Source organism: Mastigoproctus giganteus, chromosome 12, assembly GCF_048544385.1.
Source record: "Mastigoproctus giganteus isolate SK-2022 chromosome 12, ASM4854438v1, whole genome shotgun sequence".
NCBI lineage: Eukaryota > Metazoa > Arthropoda > Arachnida > Uropygi > Thelyphonidae > Mastigoproctus > Mastigoproctus giganteus.
In genome coordinates, this window is record NC_143586.1 from 1 (window position 1) to 26,149 (window position 26,149).

Consider the following 26,149-nt stretch of genomic DNA (forward strand, 5'->3'; position numbering starts at 1 on the left):
CCTAACCTTTCTAATTTTTTATTTGTAATTTTTTATTTCAATTTTTTATTTGTAATTTTTTATTTCTAATTTCGATTTCTAATTTCATTTCAAATTTCTAATTTCATTTCAAATTTTTAATTTTAATTTCTAATATTTAATTTCAATTTGAGACACCTAAGACTGCACCCAGTGTTTTTTTATATAAAATGAAATCAATACCTAACCTAACATAAAGCTGCAGTTAATGATGTACCTAAGACTGTATCCCAATCGTCCATGATGACACATTTATAATGTTCTTTTGGTGGTTGAACTGTGCTGCATTTGGTAGCGTGTTTAATTTCCTAGATTACGAGCTGTATAAGAGGATACGTGTGAATATTTATTTTGGTTAATAATCACAATGCCAATAATCACAATGCCGAAAGACTATCAGGCCAAAAGAATATCGTTCAGGCCAATAGAATATCCTGTATTCCAATACACTAAACTGATATATAAAGGATATCGTGTTCGTATTAGATACAATGTGATTTCTGAATACAGAAGATTAATTTCTATTTTAAATAATGGTTTCGAAAACTTATTTGATATTTTACTAAATGATTTTGAATGTTTCGAAATTTTGGGAATTACAATTAGTTGTATTCTTTTCAACATATTTCCCAAAAACAATATAATAGAAATACATTTCCCTTCTATTCCAACCTTTGAGAAGTTGATGGAATATTGCCAATCCAAAAATTTTTGTCCACATTACGTGATAATAGATGAAATTACAAAAAGTGTTATTTTTGAAACTCGTAACGAAACGTTATTGATTTTTTCTGCTAACGAAAAATACCATTCTACGTATCTTCATGATTTTTTTAATTTTGTTTTTTTAAAAAATTCTGAAAATGAATATTCTTGTTTTATGGATTACCTTCATTGGATCGAACCATATTTTCAAAAATTTAAATATCCGTATTGGGATCAAATTTATGTGGATGATTTAGCTTGTAAGAACTTAGACCCTAATGATTATTTTGACATGTGTCGTCGATTTTACATTGAAAATTTAAATCAACAAATGTATACCTTATCAAAATCATTCACTTCGAAAGGAATAGCCTTTCTACCGTTATACGTATCAAAAAAATATAATTCAAAAATTACTGCCAAAAAAAGATGGAAAATTATCAAATCTGTCGTGTTGTTGATAAGGTTTTATCGCGACTTTTTAAAAAATTATTATCAACCCGGTAATAGTTAACGAGACCGAGTAACCTACTTTCCAAAGATTAAATCTTTATTAAAAAAAATCGATTTTTAAAAATGATTTAAAATGAAAATCGGATTTAGTATAAAAACGTTTGTCAGATTTTGGATTTTATTAGTTTAAATCAAGATGCCTGTTGTCGATAAAAGATTATTTGTCAATAAATATCTATATCGTTATTTCGTTTCGGATTCCACAGGAAATTTGTTTTATTCTCCATTCGGTATTACTCTCGCTTTACACACACTGCTCGAAGGTGCACGGGGAAAAACAGAATCGCAGATTAAGCATGTTTTAGAATACGACGACAACACATCTAACGAAGATATAAAGAAAAATTATTTCAACCACATAATAGAACTAAAAGAGGTTTTAGACATTGCCAATATTATTTTAATAAGTGATGTCGATGTTAATCGAGAATATTTAGAAGGAATAGAACAGTTTTACTTGTCAGATGTTAAAAAAGTTAACTTTGCCAATGAGGAAGAAACGATGTCGATGGTGAATTCGTGGGTAAAAAAGAAATCTAGAGAAAAAATTCAAACTGCACCCAGTGTTTTTATAATAATTGTGTACATAACCTAACCTAACCTAACCTAACTTAACCTGACTGCACCTAATGATGCACCTAAGACTGCACCCAGTGTTTTTTTATGAAAAGAAATCAATAATTCTGTACCTAACCTAACCTAACCTAACCTAACCTAAGACTGCACCCAATGATGCACCCGACTGCACCCAATGATGCACCTAAGACTGCACCCAGTGTTTTTTTATGAAATGAAATCAATAATTCTGTACCTAACCTAACCTAACCTAACCTAACCTAAGACTGCACCCAATGATGCACCTAAGACTGCACCCAGTGTTTTTATAATAATTGTGTACATAACCTAACCTAACCTAACCTAACTTAACCTGACTGCACCTAATGATGCACCTAAGACTGCACCCAGTGTTTTTTTATGAAAAGAAATCAATAATTCTGTACCTAACCTAACCTAACCTAACCTAACCTAAGACTGCACCCAATGATGCACCCGACTGCACCCAATGATGCACCTAAGACTGCACCCAGTGTTTTTTTATGAAATGAAATCAATAATTCTGTACCTAACCTAACCTAACCTAACCTAACCTAAGACTGCACCCAATGATGCACCTAAGACTGCACCCAGTGTTTTTATAATAATTGTGTACATAACCTAACCTAACCTAACCTAACTTAACCTGACTGCACCCAATGATGCACCTAAGACTGCACCCAGTGTTTTTTTATGAAATGAAATCAATAATTCTGTACCTAACCTAACCTAACCTAACCTAACCTAACCTAACCTAACCTAACCTAACCTAACCTAACCTAACCTAACCTAACCTAACCTAACCTAACCTAACCTAACCTAACCTAACCTAACCTAACCTAACCTAACCTAACCTAACCTAACCTAACCTAACCTAACCTAACCTAACCTAACCTAACCTAACCTAACCTAACCTAACCTAACCTAACCTAACCTAACCTAACCTAACCTAACCTAACCTAACCTAACCTAACCTAACCTAACCTAACCTAACCTAACCTAACCTAACCTAACCTAACCTAACCTAACCTAACCTAACCTAACCTAACCTAACCTAACCTAACCTAACCTAACCTAACCTAACCTAACCTAACCTAACCTAACCTAACCTAACCTAACCTAACCTAACCTAACCTAACCTAACCTAACCTAACCTAACCTAACCTAACCTAACCTAACCTAACCTAACCTAACCTAACCTAACCTAACCTAACCTAACCTAACCTAACCTAACCTAACCTAACCTAACCTAACCTAACCTAACCTAACCTAACCTAACCTAACCTAACCTAACCTAACCTAACCTAACCTAACCTAACCTAACCTAACCTAACCTAACCTAACCTAACCTAACCTAACCTAACCTAACCTAACCTAACCTAACCTAACCTAACCTAACCTAACCTAACCTAACCTAACCTAACCTAACCTAACCTAACCTAACCTAACCTAACCTAACCTAACCTAACCTAACCTAACCTAACCTAACCTAACCTAACCTAACCTAACCTAACCTAACCTAACCTAACCTAACCTAACCTAACCTAACCTAACCTAACCTAACCTAACCTAACCTAACCTAACCTAACCTAACCTAACCTAACCTAACCTAACCTAACCTAACCTAACCTAACCTAACCTAACCTAACCTAACCTAACCTAACCTAACCTAACCTAACCTAACCTAACCTAACCTAACCTAACCTAACCTAACCTAACCTAACCTAACCTAACCTAACCTAACCTAACCTAACCTAACCTAACCTAACCTAACCTAACCTAACCTAACCTAACCTAACCTAACCTAACCTAACCTAACCTAACCTAACCTAACCTAACCTAACCTAACCTAACCTAACCTAACCTAACCTAACCTAACCTAACCTAACCTAACCTAACCTAACCTAACCTAACCTAACCTAACCTAACCTAACCTAACCTAACCTAACCTAACCTAACCTAACCTAACCTAACCTAACCTAACCTAACCTAACCTAACCTAACCTAACCTAACCTAACCTAACCTAACCTAACCTAACCTAACCTAACCTAACCTAACCTAACCTAACCTAACCCTAACCTAACCTAACCTAACCTAACCTAACCTAACCTAACCTAACCTAACCTAACCTAACCTAACCTAACCCTAACCTAATTACTAACCGTAAGCACTAACCCTAAACCCTAACCTAATTACTAACCTAACCTAACCCTAACCTAATTACTAACCGTAAGCACTAACCCTAAACCCTAACCTAATTACTAACCGTAAGCACTAACCCTAAACCCTAACCCTAAGCACTAACCCTAAGTACTAACCCTAAACCCTAACCCTAAATGTTAACCCTAAACTTAACCTAAGGTATTTTCAAGTCAAACAGTACCATCATATGATATTCAGCCTTTAATTTTAACTCTTGCTACTAAGACCACTGTTACCAGCAAGATTAATGGGTTATTTGAATAACGTTCATGTGTATGTGAATGTTCAAACACAAAAAATGATAGCATCTACTTATTAAACAGGTTTATTCATAAAATTGTTAACTAGAATTTTTTGAGAACAATCTTTTAATCATATGGAACAAAATTAGATGATGATAAGTCAGCTGCATTGAAACCTTCGATTTTTTTTAATTATACCTCAGAGTCTGGAGTAATAATCATCCCTAACAATTAGAGACTGGCAGATGTCAGTGAGCTTTGCACACCCTGAAATAAAAAGTAAAATGCTTCGTTTTCAGTCATATGAGGTCATATTATTAGTAAATTTAATTAAATAATGAGTAAGTTAAGACTTACGAGGCGAACGGTTTGAGGTATATGAGGTCTTCAATGGCTTGAGCAGGCTCAATATTAATTGACTTCCTCTTTCTGAAATTACGAACCTGAGTTCGTAATTTGAGAAAGTACACTTATATGTGTACACTTTTAAATACATTTAAATTAGGAAAGACACATGTGGAATAAATGTGTGGATATTTGATGTTATCTGGAACAACCATCATTCAGTTATGGAAATTGATAACTTAAATAAATTCAGCAAACAATTGGGCAAATTTTTGGAATCAATGGGTGGAATGTGGAGGCTTTTGTGGCTGTTGCTGCATAAGCATCCTGTTTTGCATCATATGCCTCTGAATGTTTTGTGAATCCACATAAAATTGAACAACAGTGTATTGCTATGCCTTGGAGTTCTGAAACTGCCCCCAAAAACTCAATCTCAAATAATGAAGGAATATTGTGAACAGAAGAAAATGAAATAAGAAATATAAACCATTCCGAAAAAAAATGAAATTCAACGACAAAGTTTTACTATGCCTGATATACAGCAAGTTAAAACTCCAGGAAAATGTATGAAGGAATATCATACACAAAAAAAGTGAAATTAGAAATGGCTAATAATGAAATTTGTGATTACATCCCATACTATTTACATGAGCTGACAGTGTTGGTTGTTGATATGGGGGTTTGATGACAGTGTTGGAAAAACTCGTGTACAAAAACCCATTTGTATTTAGTTGTAATGTCCTTGATCAATTATGTTTTAAACTAGATTTGAAACCATTTACAAAACCTTAATATAAATTACTTCCTAATGAATTTCATTCACAAGAATTGAGTACTTTCATTCAAATTTCATTAAAAGAGAGTCCTATACAAACTATCGCCATGTCGAATGGATTAATATATATAATATATCCTACTCATTTTTCTTGACTGGATTTTCTAACTGAGCATTTGATATCACCAAGATTGCCCTTTATGCAATTTCGTCATGTACGTTATGAACACAGACAAAATTGGGTAATTGGACAATTAATAAATACCAGTTAACATACATACGATGGTTCATCACTGGCTAGAGAATTAAATGGAATATGCCATTAGTATACACATAAAACAAAAACTCATACATAAATCATTACTTCTAGGAAGTGTACAGGACTTCAGGGTTGGCATTCGTGGTGAGCAGTTAGGTTATTGCTTTTGAATATTTCATTTCTTGGGATATTGGATTATTTTGTTATAGGTTTTCTTTTTTTATACTTTTTTTTTTATACTTTATTTTTATACTTTTTTAAATTTAACTTTCATTGATATTTATTTAATTTTATATTGGTAGGTACGAGATCTGACTTAAACACGTCACAGGGTATTGTGATGATTTAATGATTTAATCCATTGTGGAACCTGTGGAATGTTTTCCAAAGAAATGAATCCCCAGCTCACCTGGGGATTCTTTTCTTTGTGATCAATGTAAATTCACCAATCTAAAATTACAATTTGGGTGCACTGATGGAACAATTTGAGTCCCTGAAAAAACGGGTGCTTGCCCTTGAGAATAATACATCTCAGAGCTCGTCAGAGAGTCAACACTCTAGCAATCTGCGAAGTGATGCACACTCGATTCGGACCTCAAAACAGAAAAGCCAAGTGCAAACTACTCTGGTTAAAAAGGACATTGTTTTATTAGGAGACTCCATTGTCAGTGAAATGGGGAATATTTTTTGCAATAAGGATAGGTGGAGTAGAACCAGGGTAAGTCTGCTCTAACCTAATGTAGATATTCAGGGTCTTTATTAGCCGGTCATGAGATATGGAGTCAAAGGCCTTGTGGTAATCGATGGAGGCCGTGTATATGTTGTAGTGCTTCTTGTACGCTTGCACCATAACTATGGCAGCTATCGTTGATTGCTCCTTGCATCCTATGGTCCTCTGCTTGGATCCATTCTCCTGTTCGGCCATTATGTTCTGATTCACTAAGTCGGGTGATATCTTCTTAATTATGCAGCTAGTCAGGAACTTGTACATCATTGTGAGTAGGTGATTGGCCTGTATTTCACTGGATTTCTTGTTTCTTTATGTTTAGACTTTGGATATGTGATTCATTCTGTGAGAAACTTCAGGTTGTCTCCATGTGCATTTTGATTTGAGTGAACTACTCTGCTAGGTGATTTGTGCAGGTGAGCATCCTGTACCAGTAGTTGTGAATGTTATCAATTCCTGGGGTTTGCCATTTCTTGGTGTTCCTGGTAGACTGCTTTACTATTATTACTGTTTTACTATTATTTTACTATTACTTTACTATTATTACTGTTTAATTATTATTATTTTTGCCTCATGACAGGTATTGCTACCAAGTAAACAGGTTGTTATGCCTGGTGCTACTATTGGTTGAGGAATTCTCTGACTATCCTACAGGTGTTCAGGATTGCAACATTCTGGAGTTACTTGTAGGTGTTTACTGGGAGATCTATTGCTACTACGCTGTTATGTACCGTCTTTGGCACCATACTTGGGGTTCACACGATGATCAGAATGGTTGTTACTTTTTCCATATGCCACATCTCTTTGATCTCCTGTCTTAGATTCGTCTACTTCCTGATTTTCCCCATGGGTTTTCTGCAGGTTGCCAATGTTGTGCACCGCTGGCAGACTGCACCATAATAACGGATTGTCTTATCCGTTATTATGGTGCAGTCACAGTACAGATTGTGAGTTGGTGACTCTAGTACTTGTGAGTTGGTGACTCTAGTACTGTCTGGGGTTCTTCCTTGTAGTATGGTACACGTTTTGTGCTTGCTCGGTCATGGCTGTGAGTGTACTGTCTGGCTAATCACCTTTCACACTGCGGTGATGTTATGGATCGTTTCTAAGGCCAGGAGGCATCGTAAACATATCATCAGACACACTTGGCTCCTTGGGCTAGAGTGTCCGATATAAAAATTAATAATAATAACAATAATTATAATTATTTTTATCAACTCATTTCTCTGCTCAATTCAACAGCAGTAACTTAACGGCTCGAAAAATTACGAACATTGATTAAGGTCAGGAGATATGTCCACAGTTACACAGAGCAACATATAGGCTTAACCAGAAAATTGTGGTATTTACAGATTTACATACATAAAATTCTATTTTCTGTACTGAATTATCCCAAATTAAGAAAAATGTATTTTTAATGTACTTCAAAATATATTATACACGAAATTATTGCATCCTCTATGCAATATCTTGGTGGCAAAACGTTTAAACATCCACTGGGATAGTGCCTAGATGGTTATCAAACCTTTTAAATGTTTTGGTTGGTTTGGATTTTATTGGCGCATTAGCGACTAAGGCTATAATGCGCCAAATGTTTTGGAACACAGTAGTATTCCTCTTAATGGGCAGATTCTACTCCTAGTTAAGGAAACTAGGAGGAGAAATCGCCCATTTTGTTGACAACCCTGCTTACAGACAAAATCATGCACAAACGAATGTTACACCTATATTATTCCTAGATATTTGAAGGTCACATCAACACTGGATAGCACAGTGTTATTGTCACTATCCTCCCCACACTGGGTGGAAAAGGCCCGGGTTCAAATCCTGGCAATGATGCATGGAACTTTAGTGGGCATTTTTCATTCCATGAATTAGTTGGTCTGAGGGGTAGATAGCAAGGTTTCCCCCAGAAATTGAGATTTTTACCTCCAGCAAACAGGCAAATCGACCAGAGAACACACGCAATTTACAGACAAATAAATATATGGTTAGATCTAGTCATTTACGCAGACCTTTATGTCATAACTTGGCTGTCAGTACTGATTACTTTTGCTGATCAAGAGAAGTAATCAGCTGAGTTCAATCTCAGTTTGCTGCATGGAGTTTTATATGAGCCATGTGCACTAGTTTGAGATGAAGTGCAAGTTGTGCCTTTTTCTATTAGAATATACTGAAATTACTGTTGTTTAAATGGTGGATAGCAGGCGAGTGGTAGAGAAGCAATAATTGTAGTGGACTTCAGGCATATCAGGGAAGATTCCTTTGCTGGTCTTAATCATGTTGACCATTATATGAGTGAATAGGTCTCCCTGGTTATTTCTAGGAAGTGTCTGTGTTGAATTGACTCGTTAGATCTACAGTATGTATATCAGCCAACTCTGTGGAATTGAGGTTTGTCAGCTTGCTGTCAACAATGTAGGCTGTGCAGAAGTTATAGTGATTATTTTTGGCTTGCTCAATAACTACAATGCCAGTGGTCTATTCTTCCTTGCATCCCTGCTCCTTCCAAATATTCCATTGCAGAATCTCTTGTAAGTACTTGGTGTTCTTGTATGTTCTTGTTAAGGCAATATCCTTATATTGACAGAATCTCTTCCTTAGAACTGCGGGCTGAAGGGAAAATATTAGAGCTCTACTATGAGCGTATCTAACTCCCAATAGTCACCTAGGGGGATGACGCTTGGTGAATTACAGCTGAGTATTTTGCAGTAAACGAAAATTAGAATAAGCAGAATGCACACCATTCTCCATATGACCTGCAGTGTCTGCACAAGAGTTTCTACTACTGCTCAGCAGGGGCTATCTGTCTAGTTACCACGTCAACGTTCCATAATATAAATTACCACTAAAAATGAAAATTTCTTGCAGCAGTGGACTTGGAAACACTACTCAAGAACAGAAGGAAACAATCAGTTTACATTTGATTCTTTTAGGAGTACGGGCCCTTTGAACCAAACTGACACGGGGGGTCTATCAACCATCCCTCCCACACCCTCGTCACTAGGTGGCGCTTCCATCGAAACACTTTGAACAAAACTGACTGGGCATTGTATTCCACCCTCCCTCTTCTCACCCCCGCCATCACTCTCACTGTTACACACAAATGAATCTTTGAATGTGATGACATCACTAATCACGTGAATCATTCTGATGGTCCTTTTCGCAATCTCCTCTCAGGACTTTGTTGTTTTTGACTTCCCATGATACTTCCCATGATGCTCACTGAACTTCATTATTTTTTTATTTTATTTTAAATTTTGCTGCTGGATTGCAGCACATGTATATTTTAAAAAGAATTTTAAATTACACTATTTTAAACATGTTAATATTATTTTTAGGCAAAAATTAATTAGTGCTATTTTGAATTGTTGTTTTTACTTTAAAGTATTCATGAACAAATCAATGTTATTATTTGAAAATAAAGTATTCATGACCAATACATTTAACCAATGGTATTTTTTAAATATTCATGAACAAATCAATGGTATTATTTGAACATAATCAAAGTATTCATGAAGAAATCAATGGTATTATTTGAACATAAAGTATCCATGACCAATATTTTTAACCACTGGTATTTTGCCAGTTAAAAGTGATTATCAATATAATTTTTAACGAAGACACAGAATTATAATGAACGAAGTCTTCCATTGACCACTGTTAACAAGATTATTCACAATTATTGTGATAAAATCTTGACCCATTGCTCTCCCTTCAATATGCACAATGGAAACTAATAATAAAAATGAGCACATGCTTCGTCTAACAACAGGGGTCTCAGTTCAGTTAACATTGAATTTACAGCATTGAATATTTGATAAGAATCGAATTGGGAGGAGTCTTTTATCTTTCTTTTCCCCATCAAATTCACGAACAGCATCTTAAGGATATAGTCTTTAACTTTAATTCATATATATTGATGAAATCTTCATCCTCAGTGACGTTCAGGAAAGTATTGTTTTGGAAGAGTTTTCTTTTTAGGAACATGTCACGGGCTTGATATAAACGTGAAACAATAATATCAGCCATAAGTTTGAAGATAGCCACTTCCTCCTGTAAAAGCGGCAGTCGTTTTTGAATGGATATGATTTTAATTGATAAAGTTTGCACCTCGAAATCATCGAGTTTAACTTCGTGAATATTATTGTTCTCTATATGAAGAATAGTCAAAAATCCATTCCCACACACTGTTGCTAGATTTTCATTTATTCTACATTAGGTGTCTTCTTTTTGGTTTAAATATTTTGTAAAATCCAGAAGTTCCATTTGAAGCAGCATCCATTCTTCACATTTAATAACAATTACATTAAAATCGGACTCCAACTGGACAAAGGGTTTAAAATTTACAAATCCAACCCAGGCAAGCCATTTTGAAGATACAGAGCGATAGAAATTGTAATAGCAAAACTTAGACGCCATGGCTAGAAAGAGAGAGAGAGAGAGCTGAAATGAGCACAGATCAAAAACCCTTTGTAAACCAAATATCACCCTACTTTTCAACCAATCAAAAACATATCTGTACAAACATTCGCAAAGGTATAAATTTCTAAAGCATTTTAAATGTAATTTGTTGAACTTTAGACATGTTCAATTGTGATTACAAACCTTTGCATGGTGTAACAGTGTCTTAGGACATCATAATCCTTTGTGGTAATTCTTGGAATTGAAAGAGAAGGTTTTGTTCCCCTTGCATGTCTTAACAAGTCTTATGACATCATAGTCCTTTGGGGTAATTCTTGGAACACAATTCCTAATTAAATAGTTTATTTTTATTTACAGCAGCATTCCAAACAGCTCAACGAATGACTCATACTTAGTCTATTTTTTCTTTCGAACTTACTGGATATGGAAGCCTGAAAGTCAAGCTCAAGTCTTGTGGCCAACAAAAACCACTGACTGCACTTGTGGAATGGCACAACTTTACTTTTACCTATGAAATCTACCAGTATTTTCAAACACCACTTCAAATTTTCATGGAAATATATGCACACGAACAGACCACTAACCAAACCAAGGAAAATTTTACAGCTTAGAATTACTTCACAGAGCATGCTTTCAAGCAAGGATGATGGCTGGTTCCACACCTAAACCGGGACCCTACATAGATGTGAGCTGTCTGCAGACTCCACGCATATCTTAGCCAAACTCCAAACAGATTATATCAACAGATAATGACAACCAAACTAGGACAACACTGCAAATCATCATTGCTAACCCCATCATCCAGTGGGTTACATAACCTGTCTCAACTATGTTAAGTGGATATCAGGTCTCTGCCTGGTAGGCAGAGACCTGATATCCACTTCACAAAAGCACATGCTATTTGAGGGCAGGTTTTGAATCCCTCTAGGCTCCAGCTATCAGGTGGACTGGCTGACCCTTTTCAGGGTGGGATCAACCAGTTGTCCTCAAATCTTTTTGTTGAGATTTTACCACTTATAGCATGGGATGCATCTTGACTTCATTTCCCTCTCAGATTCTGGTATTTCCCTACCCAAACCCAAACCTATCGCACTGTCTGCCCTTGGAATTCGACAGCACACAAGGCCCAAGGATACTTTCTGTTGATGCCAGTAAGAGCCACTATTAGTAGAAACAGCATGCACCACACACCTGGGTTCAGCAGTCATGGGGTACCTGACCAGGTGTTGGGTACGCCCTCTGAGCGGTACACCTTCTTCTGGCCTGCAACACACTTTCAAACATTAAACTTCCACAAACCTGAAATACACATACACTGTTCAGTACAAGTTGACTATGTAAATAATAATAAAAATAATATAAAATAAATAATAATAAGACAAAGGAAAATAGCTCATATCTGCATTTCCCTCCTTCTCCTTCGATTATCCAGCTGACCTTTCCCCAAACTGTCAACCTCTCCAACCATTAATGTAATTTATGTTAAAACGGTTTTCGCAGGATGGCCGCTAGTTAGTACACAGGACCGAACCTATTGGTAACTGTCTAGGAGGCTTCTGGATCAGCTAGGGTATAATCTTGCTACCTCTACTCTGCCAGATAGTGACTGGAGGGAGTCCGAGTAGTGTCTATGTGGGGAGCATTGTCGAGGCCACATTATTCTTATATTATATTCTTATATTCTTACCACGTGTACGCCAGATCTAAAAATTTCACTACTTCATACAGCATATCCCACTCACTTTTTCTTACTAGTGAATTCACCATTAAGTTTCAAACTAATAGAGCAAGCTTATCTGCGAAAAGATCTAAACCTCCCAAGGACTTCCTAATTTCACAAAAATACGTGGTCTCAATTCTAATCTCAATGATGCCCATTTCCACTTGCAGTCTGCCAAAATCCCATGTACGTTTTCTGAGAGAATCTCAGTTATCAGTTGATTCAACTACAGCTCATTTCAGATGCCCAAATTATTCGCGGTATGATTCCTTTGGCCTCAAAGGTGGTACTTGTGCATAGGTCCATTCTGATATTCCCTGTCAGAGACTTGGTAATTTCGAATCTCCTCTCTTTGATCTTCTCTGGCTTAAAATCTCTAATTTATTGTGTCAAATTCATCTGTTCTCTCTACCGTTCTCCCAACTCCACTAATCACTTGGAGCTCTTTGACTTCCTCTCTTTACAATTGACTTTCTCTAGACCAACTTTCCTAACAGTGAGGAAATTTTCCTTGGTGATTTTAATGTCCACAAGTCCAGCTGGTTTCCGTTTTCTAGTCACACAGACCCACCTGGTTGAGATGCCGAGGCCTTTGCAATTACTAATGACCTAGCACAGAATGTTCATTTACCTAAGAGAATACCGGACAATCCTAATCATATAGCAAATACGCTTGATCGTTTTCTCACAAACAACACTTCTAAGTACACGGTCGAAGTGAGAGGTCCTCTAGGCACTTCAGATCACAATTTGGTGATTGTCTCTTCTCCAATTGAACTTTTATCTCATGGCTATTCCCAGCCTCGTGTTGTTTGGCATTACAAGTATGCAAAATGGGATGACCTGCGAGACTTATTTTCTTCTTTTCCTTGGTCGGATTACTGTTTCAAAACTTCTGATGTCAACGTTTGCTCAGATCGTGTCAGTGAAATTATTCTTGCAGGAATGGAATCCGTTATCCCACACTCCACTTTAAATCTTCGTCCTTTACCTAAACTTGGATTTTCCAATAAATGTGCTAAGGCTGTTCAAGAGAAGAATGTTGCATATCGTAATTGGCTTGTTTCTAATTCTTCAGTTTCATTTTCTGCCTACACAGGACTGCCTACAAAGCTCGCGACAATTGTAAAGCAGTTATTAATCAGTCCAAACTAGAGTTTGAACAGGATAAGAGTAGAAAACTTGATTCTTGCCCTAATGGTAGCCGAACATTCTGGACTCTTGCCAAAGCTATTGGCCATAACCTTTGCCCATTTCTGGTCCCACCTCTGTCCAAACCAGATGGTTCTGTTGTCACTTCAGCCAAGGATAAAGCGGACCTGCTAACATCCCATTTTTCTTCCACCTCATGTATTAATGACCTTGGTAAAACACCTCCCGACACACTACATTCAATGCCTCTTGTGGTGTTTCGTCAAAAGGATGTCAGAAGGATTTTAACGAATCATGATGCTAAGAAAGCTTCAGTTCCCGACGGCATTCCTCCCCTTGTTCTCAAAACCTGTGCTCCTGAACTTACTCCAATTCTTTGCCATCTTTTTCACTTTCTTATTCCAAAGGTGTTTTTCCTTCTGCTTGGAAATTTGCTGATATTCAGCCAGTTCCTAAAGAGGTTGACAATTATCATCCCATTGCAATTACTTCTACTCTTTCTAAAGTAATGGAGAAATCAATTAACAGCCAATTCTAGAATTACCTAGAAACCTTCCGTCTGATCAACGATCGCCAGTATGGATTCCTTCAGTGTAGAGCCACTCGTAATATTCTGGCTTATGTTACCCATTTATGGACTAATTCAATGGAAAGGTTCGGTGAAACACAAATAGTTGCTCTTGACATCTCAAAGGCTTTTGATCGTGTTTGGCATAAAGGCGTTCTAAACAAGCTTCCATCTTATGGTTTTTCAACTGTTTTTAGTAATTGGTTATCCAGTTTTCTCTCTGATCGCTCACTGAGGGTGACGGTAGATGGCGCTCTGTCTTCTAACTTCTCCACTAATGCCGGTGTCCCCCAAGGTTCAGTTCTTTACCCCACTTTTTCCTCTTGTATATCAATGACCTTCTTCCATTGATTGGAAATCCTATCCATTGTTTTGCCAATGATAGCACATTGCATTCAACTTTCCATTTTGAGAAACCTTGTCCTGCTCAGTCAGCTTCAACTTCTCGAAAATCTGCTACCAATTCCTAAAATGCCGATGTTCAGGTAATTCTCCAGTGGGGAAAAGACAACTTAGTTGATTTAAACCCTTCTAAAACCCAGTCTTGTCTTATATCTTGCAAAAAGGATTCTTCTGCTCCTATGCTTATCTTTAGTGAAACTCCGATTTCTAGGCAAAATTATATATCTCTTTTGAGGATTACCCTGACTTCTAATCTCTCTCTTGGCACAAGCACATTACAAATATTGCTTCTCTCTGCATCTAAGTTCAGAGCTATTTGGCCCTTCTTCGGTGGGTGGGTAGGTACCCGAGTGATGCAACGATGGCAAAACAGTTATGAAGTATAACTCCAAAATATGAGAGATCCCTGATGGTGTATCATGTATTTAGACTCAAGCGTTTAGGGCATAAGCCTCAAGCTATGAAGGAGTCTAGACTATGTATATAGTGCAAATGCATCAGAAATACATAGCTATATGTGAATAAATCAGAATATTGGTAAAAACATAATATAAAAGACAACGTAAAAAGACATAACATAAAAACTGTCAAGGCTCTTCACAAAGTGCATTAGGAAAGGTGTGATGCCTAAGCAGTGGCATAACGCAATCATAATTTTGCAGCACAAGAAAGGAGAGAAATTGGAAATTACAGAACAATTAGCTTGTTATCCCATACCTACAAGTTGTTCACAAGGGTGATTTCTAAAAGATTAGAAAGAATACCTCATGAGAATCAACCGAAAGAGCAAGCTTGCTTTAGGACAGGATTATCAACTAGGGATCAGCTTCATATAATACCACAGCTAATGTAGAAAGCAATTGAATAAAAAAACACCATTATGCCTGGCATTTCTGGATTATGAAAAGGCATTTGACTCCATACAACCTAAGGCGATGTTTCAGCACTGGAAAGACAAGGCATAGTTACCCCATATATTATGATTTTGAAGGAAATATATGAGAACGCTACCTCCATTATTCGACTAGACAAAGGTGGTAGGAAATTTAAAATCGAGAAATGAGTTCGACAAGGAGACAGTATCTCTGAAGCTGTGTACTGTTGCCCTTGAGGAAGCTTTCAGTAGATTATACTGGTCACAGAAAGGAGTCGATGTGAATAGAGGGTACTAAACCATACATTTGGTTGGGACAGATGAACATGCCTTCTGTTCTTGTTGCTGTACTAGAGATTTCCACTTGCTCCCCTGTCTATTTCAAGTCTCTGTCTTCGGTAGGGTCCTTTTTGAAAGGACTCCCTACTGAATGACTGAAAACGAGTCACTTTAACCTGCACTCATGTCGTGGTCCAGCTATTTTCGAGTTGCAGGTATTGGACAGGCTTTCCATGTGATCGCCTTCCTGGTGGTCTATTGGCGTACTAAACAATACACACTCCAGAAGTATTGCACACTTCTGGGTGTGTACTTTCTTTTATCATAACCATTAATTTTGCCCATTTTATTATCATTATTTTATCTATTTTATGAAATTTGGATAATCTTTGATTCCTCTTCAGTCATATTTTTATCCGAAAATTGGTTACAACCAAAGAGGATCCTGTTATCGAAACAATAATTGTAAATTCGACTACTTTGCGAAGTGCGTAAAAAAGGTAAACTGCAACTATTATCAACCCACTGCAAGAGGGAAGCGTGCATAATAACTCAGTGGTGAACCAGTGTCAAATATATGATTGTCTCCAGAAATTAATAAACAGGAGAAAAATTATATCAATATATTGGAATTAACATACCTTTAAAACATTTATATATTTTTTAAATTTTGAATTTCTTAAGTTTCTAAAATGTTCTTTTCATTTTAAATCTACTTCAAACATATTTATACATATAATATTCAGAATAACATGCACACAAGCGTACCCATCTTAAATTTTGTATATTTAATGTTCATAAAACAGGAACGTAGAAGAAACCAGCTGATTAATTGCTATATTTTCTCTTTAATATTCATGGTTTTATTTTTTTTCCCTTTTATAGAAAGTCAGAAAGTTATGAAATGCACCTTTTTTAAGTATTTAAATATTACAATACAAAACAGAAACATGCGAGTCAGTGTTCCAATTCACTGAGTAAATATAAACTCGATAAACAAATTGAGAATTTTGAATTTAAATTTTTTTTCTGAAATATTAAATTAAATTTCACATAGGTCACTTATAGGTCATCATTTTTGCAATGCTTTGGTTAATATTTATTGAACTCAGTAAAATACTTCATTCTGTTGTTTTTGTCAGTCCAGTATGAAACGAAAACAGCATTTTTTGTTTCAATAAACACAACACCCATCTTGCTGTTAAATAAGCTGAAGAAATCTTTTAATATAAAATGAGGTAGTGGTAAGAATAATATGTTTCATTTCAAAAATGGATATCAGTGTATGCAAGTCACCTCTTTTGCTTTAAGAGAACCTGACGAAAACCTTAACTTAGTGGAAAACTAAATGCAACCTTAAATAGATGATATGTAATGGAATGCAAAAATTGGATCATACCTGAGAGGGCCATGGCTGTATCCAGTTCTTTCTTTAATATGTTCAAGACCTTCCTTACCCCATCATCTCCCTGTAAGGTAATACAAGAAACTGATTTAAGTAGAAATAATTTTTCCACACTTACAAGACTTGTTCTTACCTGAGCAGAGTTTAATTCTTGGCTTCTATTAATACTTCCACTCAAGTCAACTTCATAGTGTGGAAGAAGCTGCACTGTCTGTGCAAACAAGACAGAAATTGCAAACAAGAGGAGAAGCATATATTTTGCACAGATGTGGAGCAAAGTGCAAATATCAGATTTTCTGAAGTGCCAGTGAATGCAGTGAATAGTGGCATAGTGTTTTGTGGAAACACTACAAATAGTTTTCCATAACCTCACCATGGTACTGTATGGAAAAATTCAGAACCTCTGTAAAATCCAGAAAAAAAGCAATGTCTGGTTGTCTCAGAGTAGTCTTAAAATCGGTTGTCTTGTCTCTGGCTACTTTTCCACAGATCCCCCTACTTATACCACACATCGCCTGCCTCAACTGACCAACCTAGGAGGTGGGGGCTCTCAATTATTGTCTGGCTGGCCTCTGCCAGGGTGTTGAGCTACCTTATAGAGACCCAAAGAGGATTGAAAGGAATGCACAGTGAAGAAAGGAGAGCCAAAATGTAGTTGAAAGGAAGGAAAGAGAGCCAAAATGTAGTTGAAAAGAAGGAGAGCCAGAATTTAGTTGAAAGGGAGAGCCAAAATGAAAATAGCAGGCGTACCAGAGATGGAAAAATGGAGAAGTGGGGAAAGTGACTGGCAACAGCGGGAAGTCATGGCAGGACATATTGGGTCCACAGAAGCTGTGAGCATGACAGATCCTACCTCGGAGAGATGACCCAAATTTTCAAGGTGCCAACATTTGCAGTGCTGTGCATTTGCTGAGAAGGATGTGTCCAATTCAGCAAGTAGAAGTGAAGCTACAGAAAGCAGTGAAGGATATGTGCTGCAGCAGAGAAGTGCAGCAACAAGCTGTACTTGCTACCTAGCAGTCTAAAACGCTGATGCAACTGATATTCAGGTGACACTCAAGTCAAGTGGAGCCAATTTGGCAAAGTCTGGCAAATCTTTTTCTTGCACCTTCACGATGGTGGGACTGTTAGTAGTCCTGGTAACATACATGCACAAGTACATGGTGGGTGACCACTGAGGCATGAAAAAATATAAGTAGGTGTAGATTTGGGGCACCCACACATGGAGGAATGCTGACCTTCTGTGTTACCAGGAAGTACTAGGTGGCCAATGACTCTCATCAACTGGTGCAATACCACCACTTGGCTTATCCAAGGCTTGAAGTGGTGGAACCCATGATTAGTCTGTAGAGCTAAGTTCTGGTCAACCCTTTCCTATCTCTTCCATCATGCAGTATGACTGATAACTTGTGGTGAGATCCATCATTCCTTACATTTTGAGGGTACAGTTCTAAAACGGTGTTCACAGGCTGGCCACTAGTTAGTACACTGGACTGAACCTATTAGTAACTCTCTAGGCGGCTTCCAGATCAGATGGTGTATAATCTTGCTACCTCTACTCTGTCAGGTAGTGACTTAAAGTCTTCAAAGTATATTGTTTTTGTGCGACCTCCAGTGTTTCGCCTATTATCGTGGTACCATCTGTAGGTTTTAAAGCCAGCAAGTGTGTGTTAATATTAAGCGAATGTTATGTTGAGTGTTGTTTGCCGGCTCCTGGACTCTTAGCAGCTAGGAGGCAGAAAGAAATATATCCTGCATCCTGACTCCCGTCCCTAGCCACGAGGAAGCGCTACAGGGACAACTAGTGATATCAACACTAAATAAGGTTCTCAGAAGCTCGATGAAATCAAGGAAAAAGAAGAAGTAGGAGGATTGCTAGAAAGGAAGAACTTCTTCCAAGCAAGAACAAAGAGGGAAGAAACTACTAGTGGATAGAAAAGTTCTTTGAAGGGTAAGGAAACCCCAGAAGGGAGACAACAGCTAAAGCTACAGAAATCAACATAAATTGAATTACCGCCCCGCTGCAGGTTAAGGAGACCATTCCAAAACCTGCCAGAAGGCAAAATAAATAACCTCTAATTTTACACGTTATCTACAAACAAAACATTTCATTAGTCAAGTTAAATAAACTATTTAAATCATTTAAATAGTTTAAATTCTTTAAACTATTTAAACTCCAAGAATTAGGTGTATGTGAAAGCTGATTAAGGATTTATACTTAATTAATGTGAAACAATCATATTCAGGAAAAAAATTATTAACCACACTATTTACAACAATTCATGTTGGTCACTCCAAACAGACAGACGGGGACCTGGGAGCTTCCAGAACAAATAATTTACTGTTAATGTGGGCAATCAGAAAACTGTCTGAGGAGAAGAGAGGACACAAGATGAGAAGAACAAAAACATCATACCTTACAATACCATTAAAACAGGAAACAATATTTATACGTATATACAGTCAGGTATCCAAGCATTTTGGATACGAGAACAGTTAAACAATTTAAATACACACACAAGAGGTCCCAACTTTATGGATCCAATAAAAGGAATTAAAGCACAGGCCACAGAGACCACAGCGGAAAAATTTCCGCTGGTGCTGAAGACCCAGTAGAGGGAGAAGGCAGTATACTCAGAAAAGAGAATATATCAACTGCAAAATAATTAAACTCTATACAAAAGTTCCACTGAATTCTATGAAATCTGAAGGCCAATAAGAAAGATTAGGTCGATACTGAGATAACACTAGAAAATATTTACACATTTTGTGATATTGATGAAATGATTTGACAAATCTAATGGTCTCAACTGTTTCATGACCATGAAAAACATAATATCACCTGACGAGATTGAGCCAACAATACAAATCAATATCAATGCTGGAATATTCAGGAAAAATTTAACAAAGCATATACAGAAATATTTACAAATAAACAGGTGGATCTCAAACAAATAGTAAGATCCAATAGTAAATACAGTCTTAAAATTAAATTGCAAGCCAAACATAGCAAGGTAAAGACGAAGAATTGCAACAACATAGAAACATGCTAATTAGAAAATTAAGGTCGCACCACTGGGAAAATACAAATCTCTGAGGTAGTCCATAGAAGGTAACATTACAATTTAAGACAGTTTATGCTAACCAAGGAGGAAGCAGATCAAGAATCAAGTACAACATAAAATTATTCCCAAAAGGAATTTCCAAACGAGTGAAACCATTCATTTTAAGGTTTAAATTTTTACTGAGGGAGAACAGAAGCTCTAAAAACATTAAAATCAAGGAAAATTCCAGAATAGTTTAGAATGCAGTTCAAAGTGTTAATAATTGTTGCCCTGCATCTCAAAAGCCGATCAGCAAAAGGGTTAAAGTATGATAAAGCATCCCCGGAACCAATGAGACAAGGGAAATCTTCAACATTGTAAATATTTAATCCCAGGGCAAGATAAAATCTTATGTCCATATATAGGACACAATTTAGGATCAAATATATTTCACTGTCTCATCAGAGCCACGTGGACAAAGAGGAGAGGGGCCATTACAAATTTAAAAAGTTTAGAATTCAGGCTACCAGGCCAGAAATTAAAAAATAAACATACAAACTAAATTTCAACCAGCTAGTGGATTTTCATAAGTATATACATGGGGGAAGAAGGAAAAGGTGACTCTACGAAAAGGAGAAGCCGCCCAGGACCTTTGCCGAATTTGGACAGAAAGGTTATAGAGTCTAATCTTATCCTCCTTAGGGGATAAGTCAAAATCAGGGGAAGAATCACCAAAAGTAACAGGCAACTTTCCGTGGAAGGACAGAAATTGGAAAATGATTTCCAAAAATACAGGAAGTTTTCCATTGATTACTAAAAGAGCATCTGTGGAGATTGTCCTGCAAGCCCTGCAGGTGGAAAGTAAGAAAATCTATTGGATCAAATGTTTTTTAATCATGGTATTTAAGGTTCTGGACCCTCAGGCACCAGATCCGTAAAAAATAATAGGAAGAAATACGGACTTATAATATATACCAAGGGTGGAGGATTCAAGGTTCCACAGAGAACAGGAAATATTGATCAACCAGCCATAAATAGTTCTAATTTTACTAAGTACATATTTTACATGTGGTAAAAGAATAACCAGTCATCTATAAAGATGCCAAAATATTTAGAATACTTAACATAGGAAATGTTCTGATCAAAGAGTTTAACAACAAGAGGTCTGGAATTACTTAAGCATCCTTTAAGCAGGACATGCCTAGTCTTTGGAATAGAAATGGAAAGTTTGTGAATTTTGGACTAAGAATGGAGCTCTTCAAATATATCTATTTATTTTACCTCTAATTCAGAGCGAGAGTTAACTGGTGTAATCAGGGCAAGGCCATCTTCCAACCACGTTCCAACAGAGAGGTCAGAGAACAGTTCCTTGAGGACAGCCCCTGGAAACCAGCCTTGAAACCGAAAAAGGTTGAAGAGACCACAAGGTTTTGATCTTCGAAATAGTAAGAGATGAATCTGTAAATAGGGGAAGAGACCACAGCCTCCCTGAACCTTGCCAGGACACTCAGCCATCATAAGGTGTCAAGACCCCTTTGAAGTCTATGAAGAGACCGAGGACATATTTAGATGGAGAATTATAGACAGAATTAAGGAGAAAGTGAGAGAATCTGCAGTACACTTGCCATGGGCCAAACTAAATTGTAAGGAAGAATAAAGATTCTTTGGAGTTATAGTAATGCTTAAAATGAATAACAATTTGCTTTTCCAAAAGGCTGCCAAAAAGAGGCAAGAGAGAAATTGGCCAGTAGGGAGAAGCAAGATTGGACAGTTTATCGAGTCCTTTCAAGAGAATTTTAATATTGGCTAAAATACTCACTGAGGAGGTAAAACACCGTTGGGCAAGAAGGAATCCATAAGTGACGTTATAAGCACAGATTTAATGGACAAAACTCTTTTAATTATAGATACCTCAAGGAGATCAAGCCCTGGGGGTCTTACCAGCCCTGAAGTTACCAACAGCAGCATCAATTCAGGATTCCCAAGAAATACATTCTGAAGAATTAGATAAAACAATTAAAGCCTGAGGGCAGGTTGGGTGAGGTTTATTAGCCATTATTTTATAAGATAGACTCCATGGATTATTCTTTATAGTATTTTCCACTAAACGGTTCCAAGCAAGCATCTTTCACGTATGAATAGAATTCAAATACGTGTTCCTTGCAGAGTTCTAAATAGTAGCAAGTCTATTAAATTTGTCAGAGCAAAGATTAATTCTTTTAGCTCTCTGAAAGCTTTTTCTAGCAGTTTTGACTTCCCTACGAAGGGTAGTAAGATAAAGGGACCATCAGGGAACAGCTTTGAGCATGCAACATCTTTTGACAAAGCTTGCATTAGAAGCCTCATTGATAATATCATCGCTAACTTTATTGGACAAGTCTAAAGTACCAAGAGTAGAAAGATCAGCAATGAAATCAACCGAAACGAGACGATTCAGATTATTGTCAAAGACAGACCAATCAGCATCTTTAGTTTTAAAATGAGGAAAGTCGTGATTAATGCGATGAATACATAATGAACTTTGAGCAGACAATTCAAAAGTAATTGGGTTATGGTCAGTGGAAGACCAACTAGGAGGGACCGACCACTTTGATCGGTTTTCTTTAAATGCTCGATTCCAGAGGAGCTGACAAAAGTTGGAGAATGAATTCTGGAATTTTTCTAACCACCAGATTTTTCCAAAGAATAAAGTCCTCCAAGAGACCCTTAGAATTAGATGTGGGACTGCTCCAAAGAGGCGAATCAATATTTGTATCAGTCATTATTAATATTGGCTGATTACAAATTCTGAGCAGAACAAATCTCAAATAATTAAGAAAAGGCTCAATCGGCTGTACATCCTGGCTTATCTCGATAGTATTGTGATCATGTGATTGTTTTGCTGCTAGCTCCTGTATTGTCAATCGTATCTTCAGCTAATTGTGATTAAACGGATTGTAATCTTGATTGATTTAATTGTGGATGAGTTTCTTTAGATGTTATTAATAGTTTCAAGGTGAAATATTATTAAGCTTTTGTGATATAGCTATTTGGTTAAGTGAATGTGGTTTACAAAATCGGCAGACCAAAATGGCTGCCATGTGGTAATGATTGTCGTTGGCGGATCCGTAGTTTGGCGGGAAATGTAAATCAGGTTTCTGATTTTTTTGCTGTAGATTAAGAAAATTACTGTAAGTACAAATAATATTGTTGCTTTAAACATGAAAGGAACAGGTGGTGAGTTAATTGAAGTGGATGGGATTGGGTCTATTACCACCCCTATTTTGAATACTCATTCAAATGACTGATATATGTGAAAATTAAGCACGTACAGGTACAGATGAATGTGAAAATTATGCAAGTACAACAACTGATGAATGCAAAAATTATGCAAGTACAGTAACTGATGAGTGTGATAATATTCAAGATGTGTCCTCCGTATATGCAGTCATTTTTAAAATGTGAAAAGATATCACTTTTCTTTTTGGAGAGGCTAATAAGGTGTCTAAAAATGGGGATATCATTATGGACAAATGGTGCAATTTGGAGGCTGTAACAACTGCACTATTGATAGAAAGTGAGAGATTAAAAGCCATTAATTAGGAAATTGATAGAAGAAGCCTAATTGATACAAACAGTGCTACCAACTTTATCTGTGGTCTCTGATAAACAAATTTAACAGGATGAAGGGAAGAACACACTAAAGTCAGATCTAGATACAGATGAGTTTCTCATGGATAGGTTACGTACACAAGAGCCTGTGCATACCTATGCTCATACTGTTAGGGGTAATATAGAGAAGGGTGTTTCTTCTAGTGATATTATTAAATCATCTAATAATTTTGTAATAATTAGAGCTTCAGTAACTTGAAAACAAGTTCTGATGGGAAAAATGCAGTTTCTACAACCCTTAAAAATGATTTGAAGAATGTAAAACTGAAATCTTTGCAACTTGTTCGTAATCGAGGAGTGCTTGTGGAAACAGCTACGAAATCAGTTTTGGACTGCTTAACTACTACGGCAGCATTTTCTGAAGCTGGAATGATCACTGGCATTGCTCGTAAAGGTAATGACGATATTGTGGATAATCTTTATAACAAGAACTTGAAATATTACAGTTTCATATTGGAAGAAGTGAAGCAACAAAGTTTTTCGTTTTAATACTCAGGCCAGGTCATCAACGCTAGTTCATTGGGTTGTTAGCTTCTCACCTAAAATTTATAAACGTATCCTCTCCGGACAGGTTGCTTTTGACTTGAGTTCTCATAAGCACCATCCTTATACGATAGTCACAAATGTTATCTGTATCTTGGGTATGAACACACTACCCAGTATTGTTTGCATGAATGTGTGGACATTGTGCTCGAAGTGGGCACGTATTTAATGAGTGTCCATTTAAGGAAGAGCCACCTAGTTGTATCAACACTAAGAGATAAGGAAGGAATATTAGCACTCGGTAAGGAACCGCACATATCCCGAGTGCTTACAGGCATTACAGACGGCACGATTAAGGACCGGCAATGAATAAGAGTTATAATAATACCAATAGAAGTTTTATTCTTGGACATAGATCTGTTATTGGAGCTAATGATATCTTGCTGATTCTCCTGCATTTTCCTTGGTGGTATTTGGATTATGCAAATTAACAGTCAGCGTTGTAGAGCAGTATGGGATGAAATTCGTGTGTCTGCAAAGCAAAATGCTATTGATATTATTGCAATTCAAGAACCTTATACAGTTAAAGTGCAACCTGGATATACTGCAAAGGTAACGGGATTTCCACTGCCCATATAATTCAAATGGTCTCTGAGGAACTTCAACATGTATTGTAGTGTTAAATAATCAGATTGATATCACTATAATCAATGGTTTATGCAATAGAATGGCTATGGTATTTTGGTTACATTTGAATTTGAATTTCTCTGTATTGTCCTCCCTCAGAAGCTTTTAATTTTTCCTTGAATTATCAAGAAACAACTTTATATATCTTGAGTCCACAGAATTTCTTAACTTCTGAAGTAAATACGAAATCTCTGCTCTGGTTTGGTAATGGAAGTGATCGTTATGGTCTTATGTTGCAGGAATTTATTACTAATAACAGCTTAAATTTAATAAACCTACCTCAAGTGGCAACAACCATTTCTAGCTCTGTTAGGGAATCAAATATTGATTTGACTAATTCTTATTTTAAAGCAGTTGTTCGTAATTATGATTGGACAACAGGTGATCATCAGGTTCTATTTTTTGTTGTTACTGATATTTCTTAACCTGGAGAACAATTTTTACTACAGTCTGGTTTAGTCAGAATTTCCATAAATCACATGAACTGGGAATTATTTGATTCCTCTATTTCTGCAGCTTTCCCTGAACAAGAGTTTTCTTCTCTTCACTCTTTTATGGCGCTGGAATGGCTGCCTTATTACACCAGTCATTACTTATGCCCTCATAAAAATTGGCCAGCAAGGAGATTATTTTAAAGACCTGTTCCTGGTGGACTTCAGAATTGCCTTCTTTAAGGAAAAGGCACATCAAGCCCGATGAAAATATGTGTCGATGTAGGGATTGGTATTCTGATGAAGTGGTTTATTTTTACTCTCGATGCGTTTCACTCAAACAACATTATGTAAAGGCTATTGCCACATGTAACTGTGAAACATGGAAGTAATGTGTTCACAGTGCTGGTAATGATGATCCTTGGGGTTTATTTATAAGATAGCTCATAATTAGATTCGTTCTTTAGATGTATACGGCACTGTGAATGAAGATTTCATGGAGGCTATTATTAGGATGAATACAGTTAATGTTATTCTTGACAGACTATTCCAGTGGATGATCTAACTACTGATTCAGTTGTGTAATCTAACTACTGATTCAGTAACTACTGATCCACTGATCTAACTACTGATTCAGTAACTACTGA

At 36.7% G+C, this 26,149-nt stretch overlaps 1 protein-coding gene across 1 annotated transcript in view; it reads right to left on the minus strand.

The window, feature by feature from the left end:
• Positions 1–4,462: 4,462 nt before the first annotated feature.
• Positions 4,463–26,149, minus strand: part of LOC150076625 (2-Hydroxyacid oxidase 1-like) — a 228,425-nt gene continuing 206,738 nt past the window's right edge. Inside the window, exon 7 of the mRNA XM_090386736.1 lies at positions 4,463–4,542. Coding sequence (XP_090242862.1) covers positions 4,507–4,542 — 36 coding nt within the window. The 3' untranslated portion in view covers positions 4,463–4,506. The remainder of the gene's footprint in view (positions 4,543–26,149) is intronic.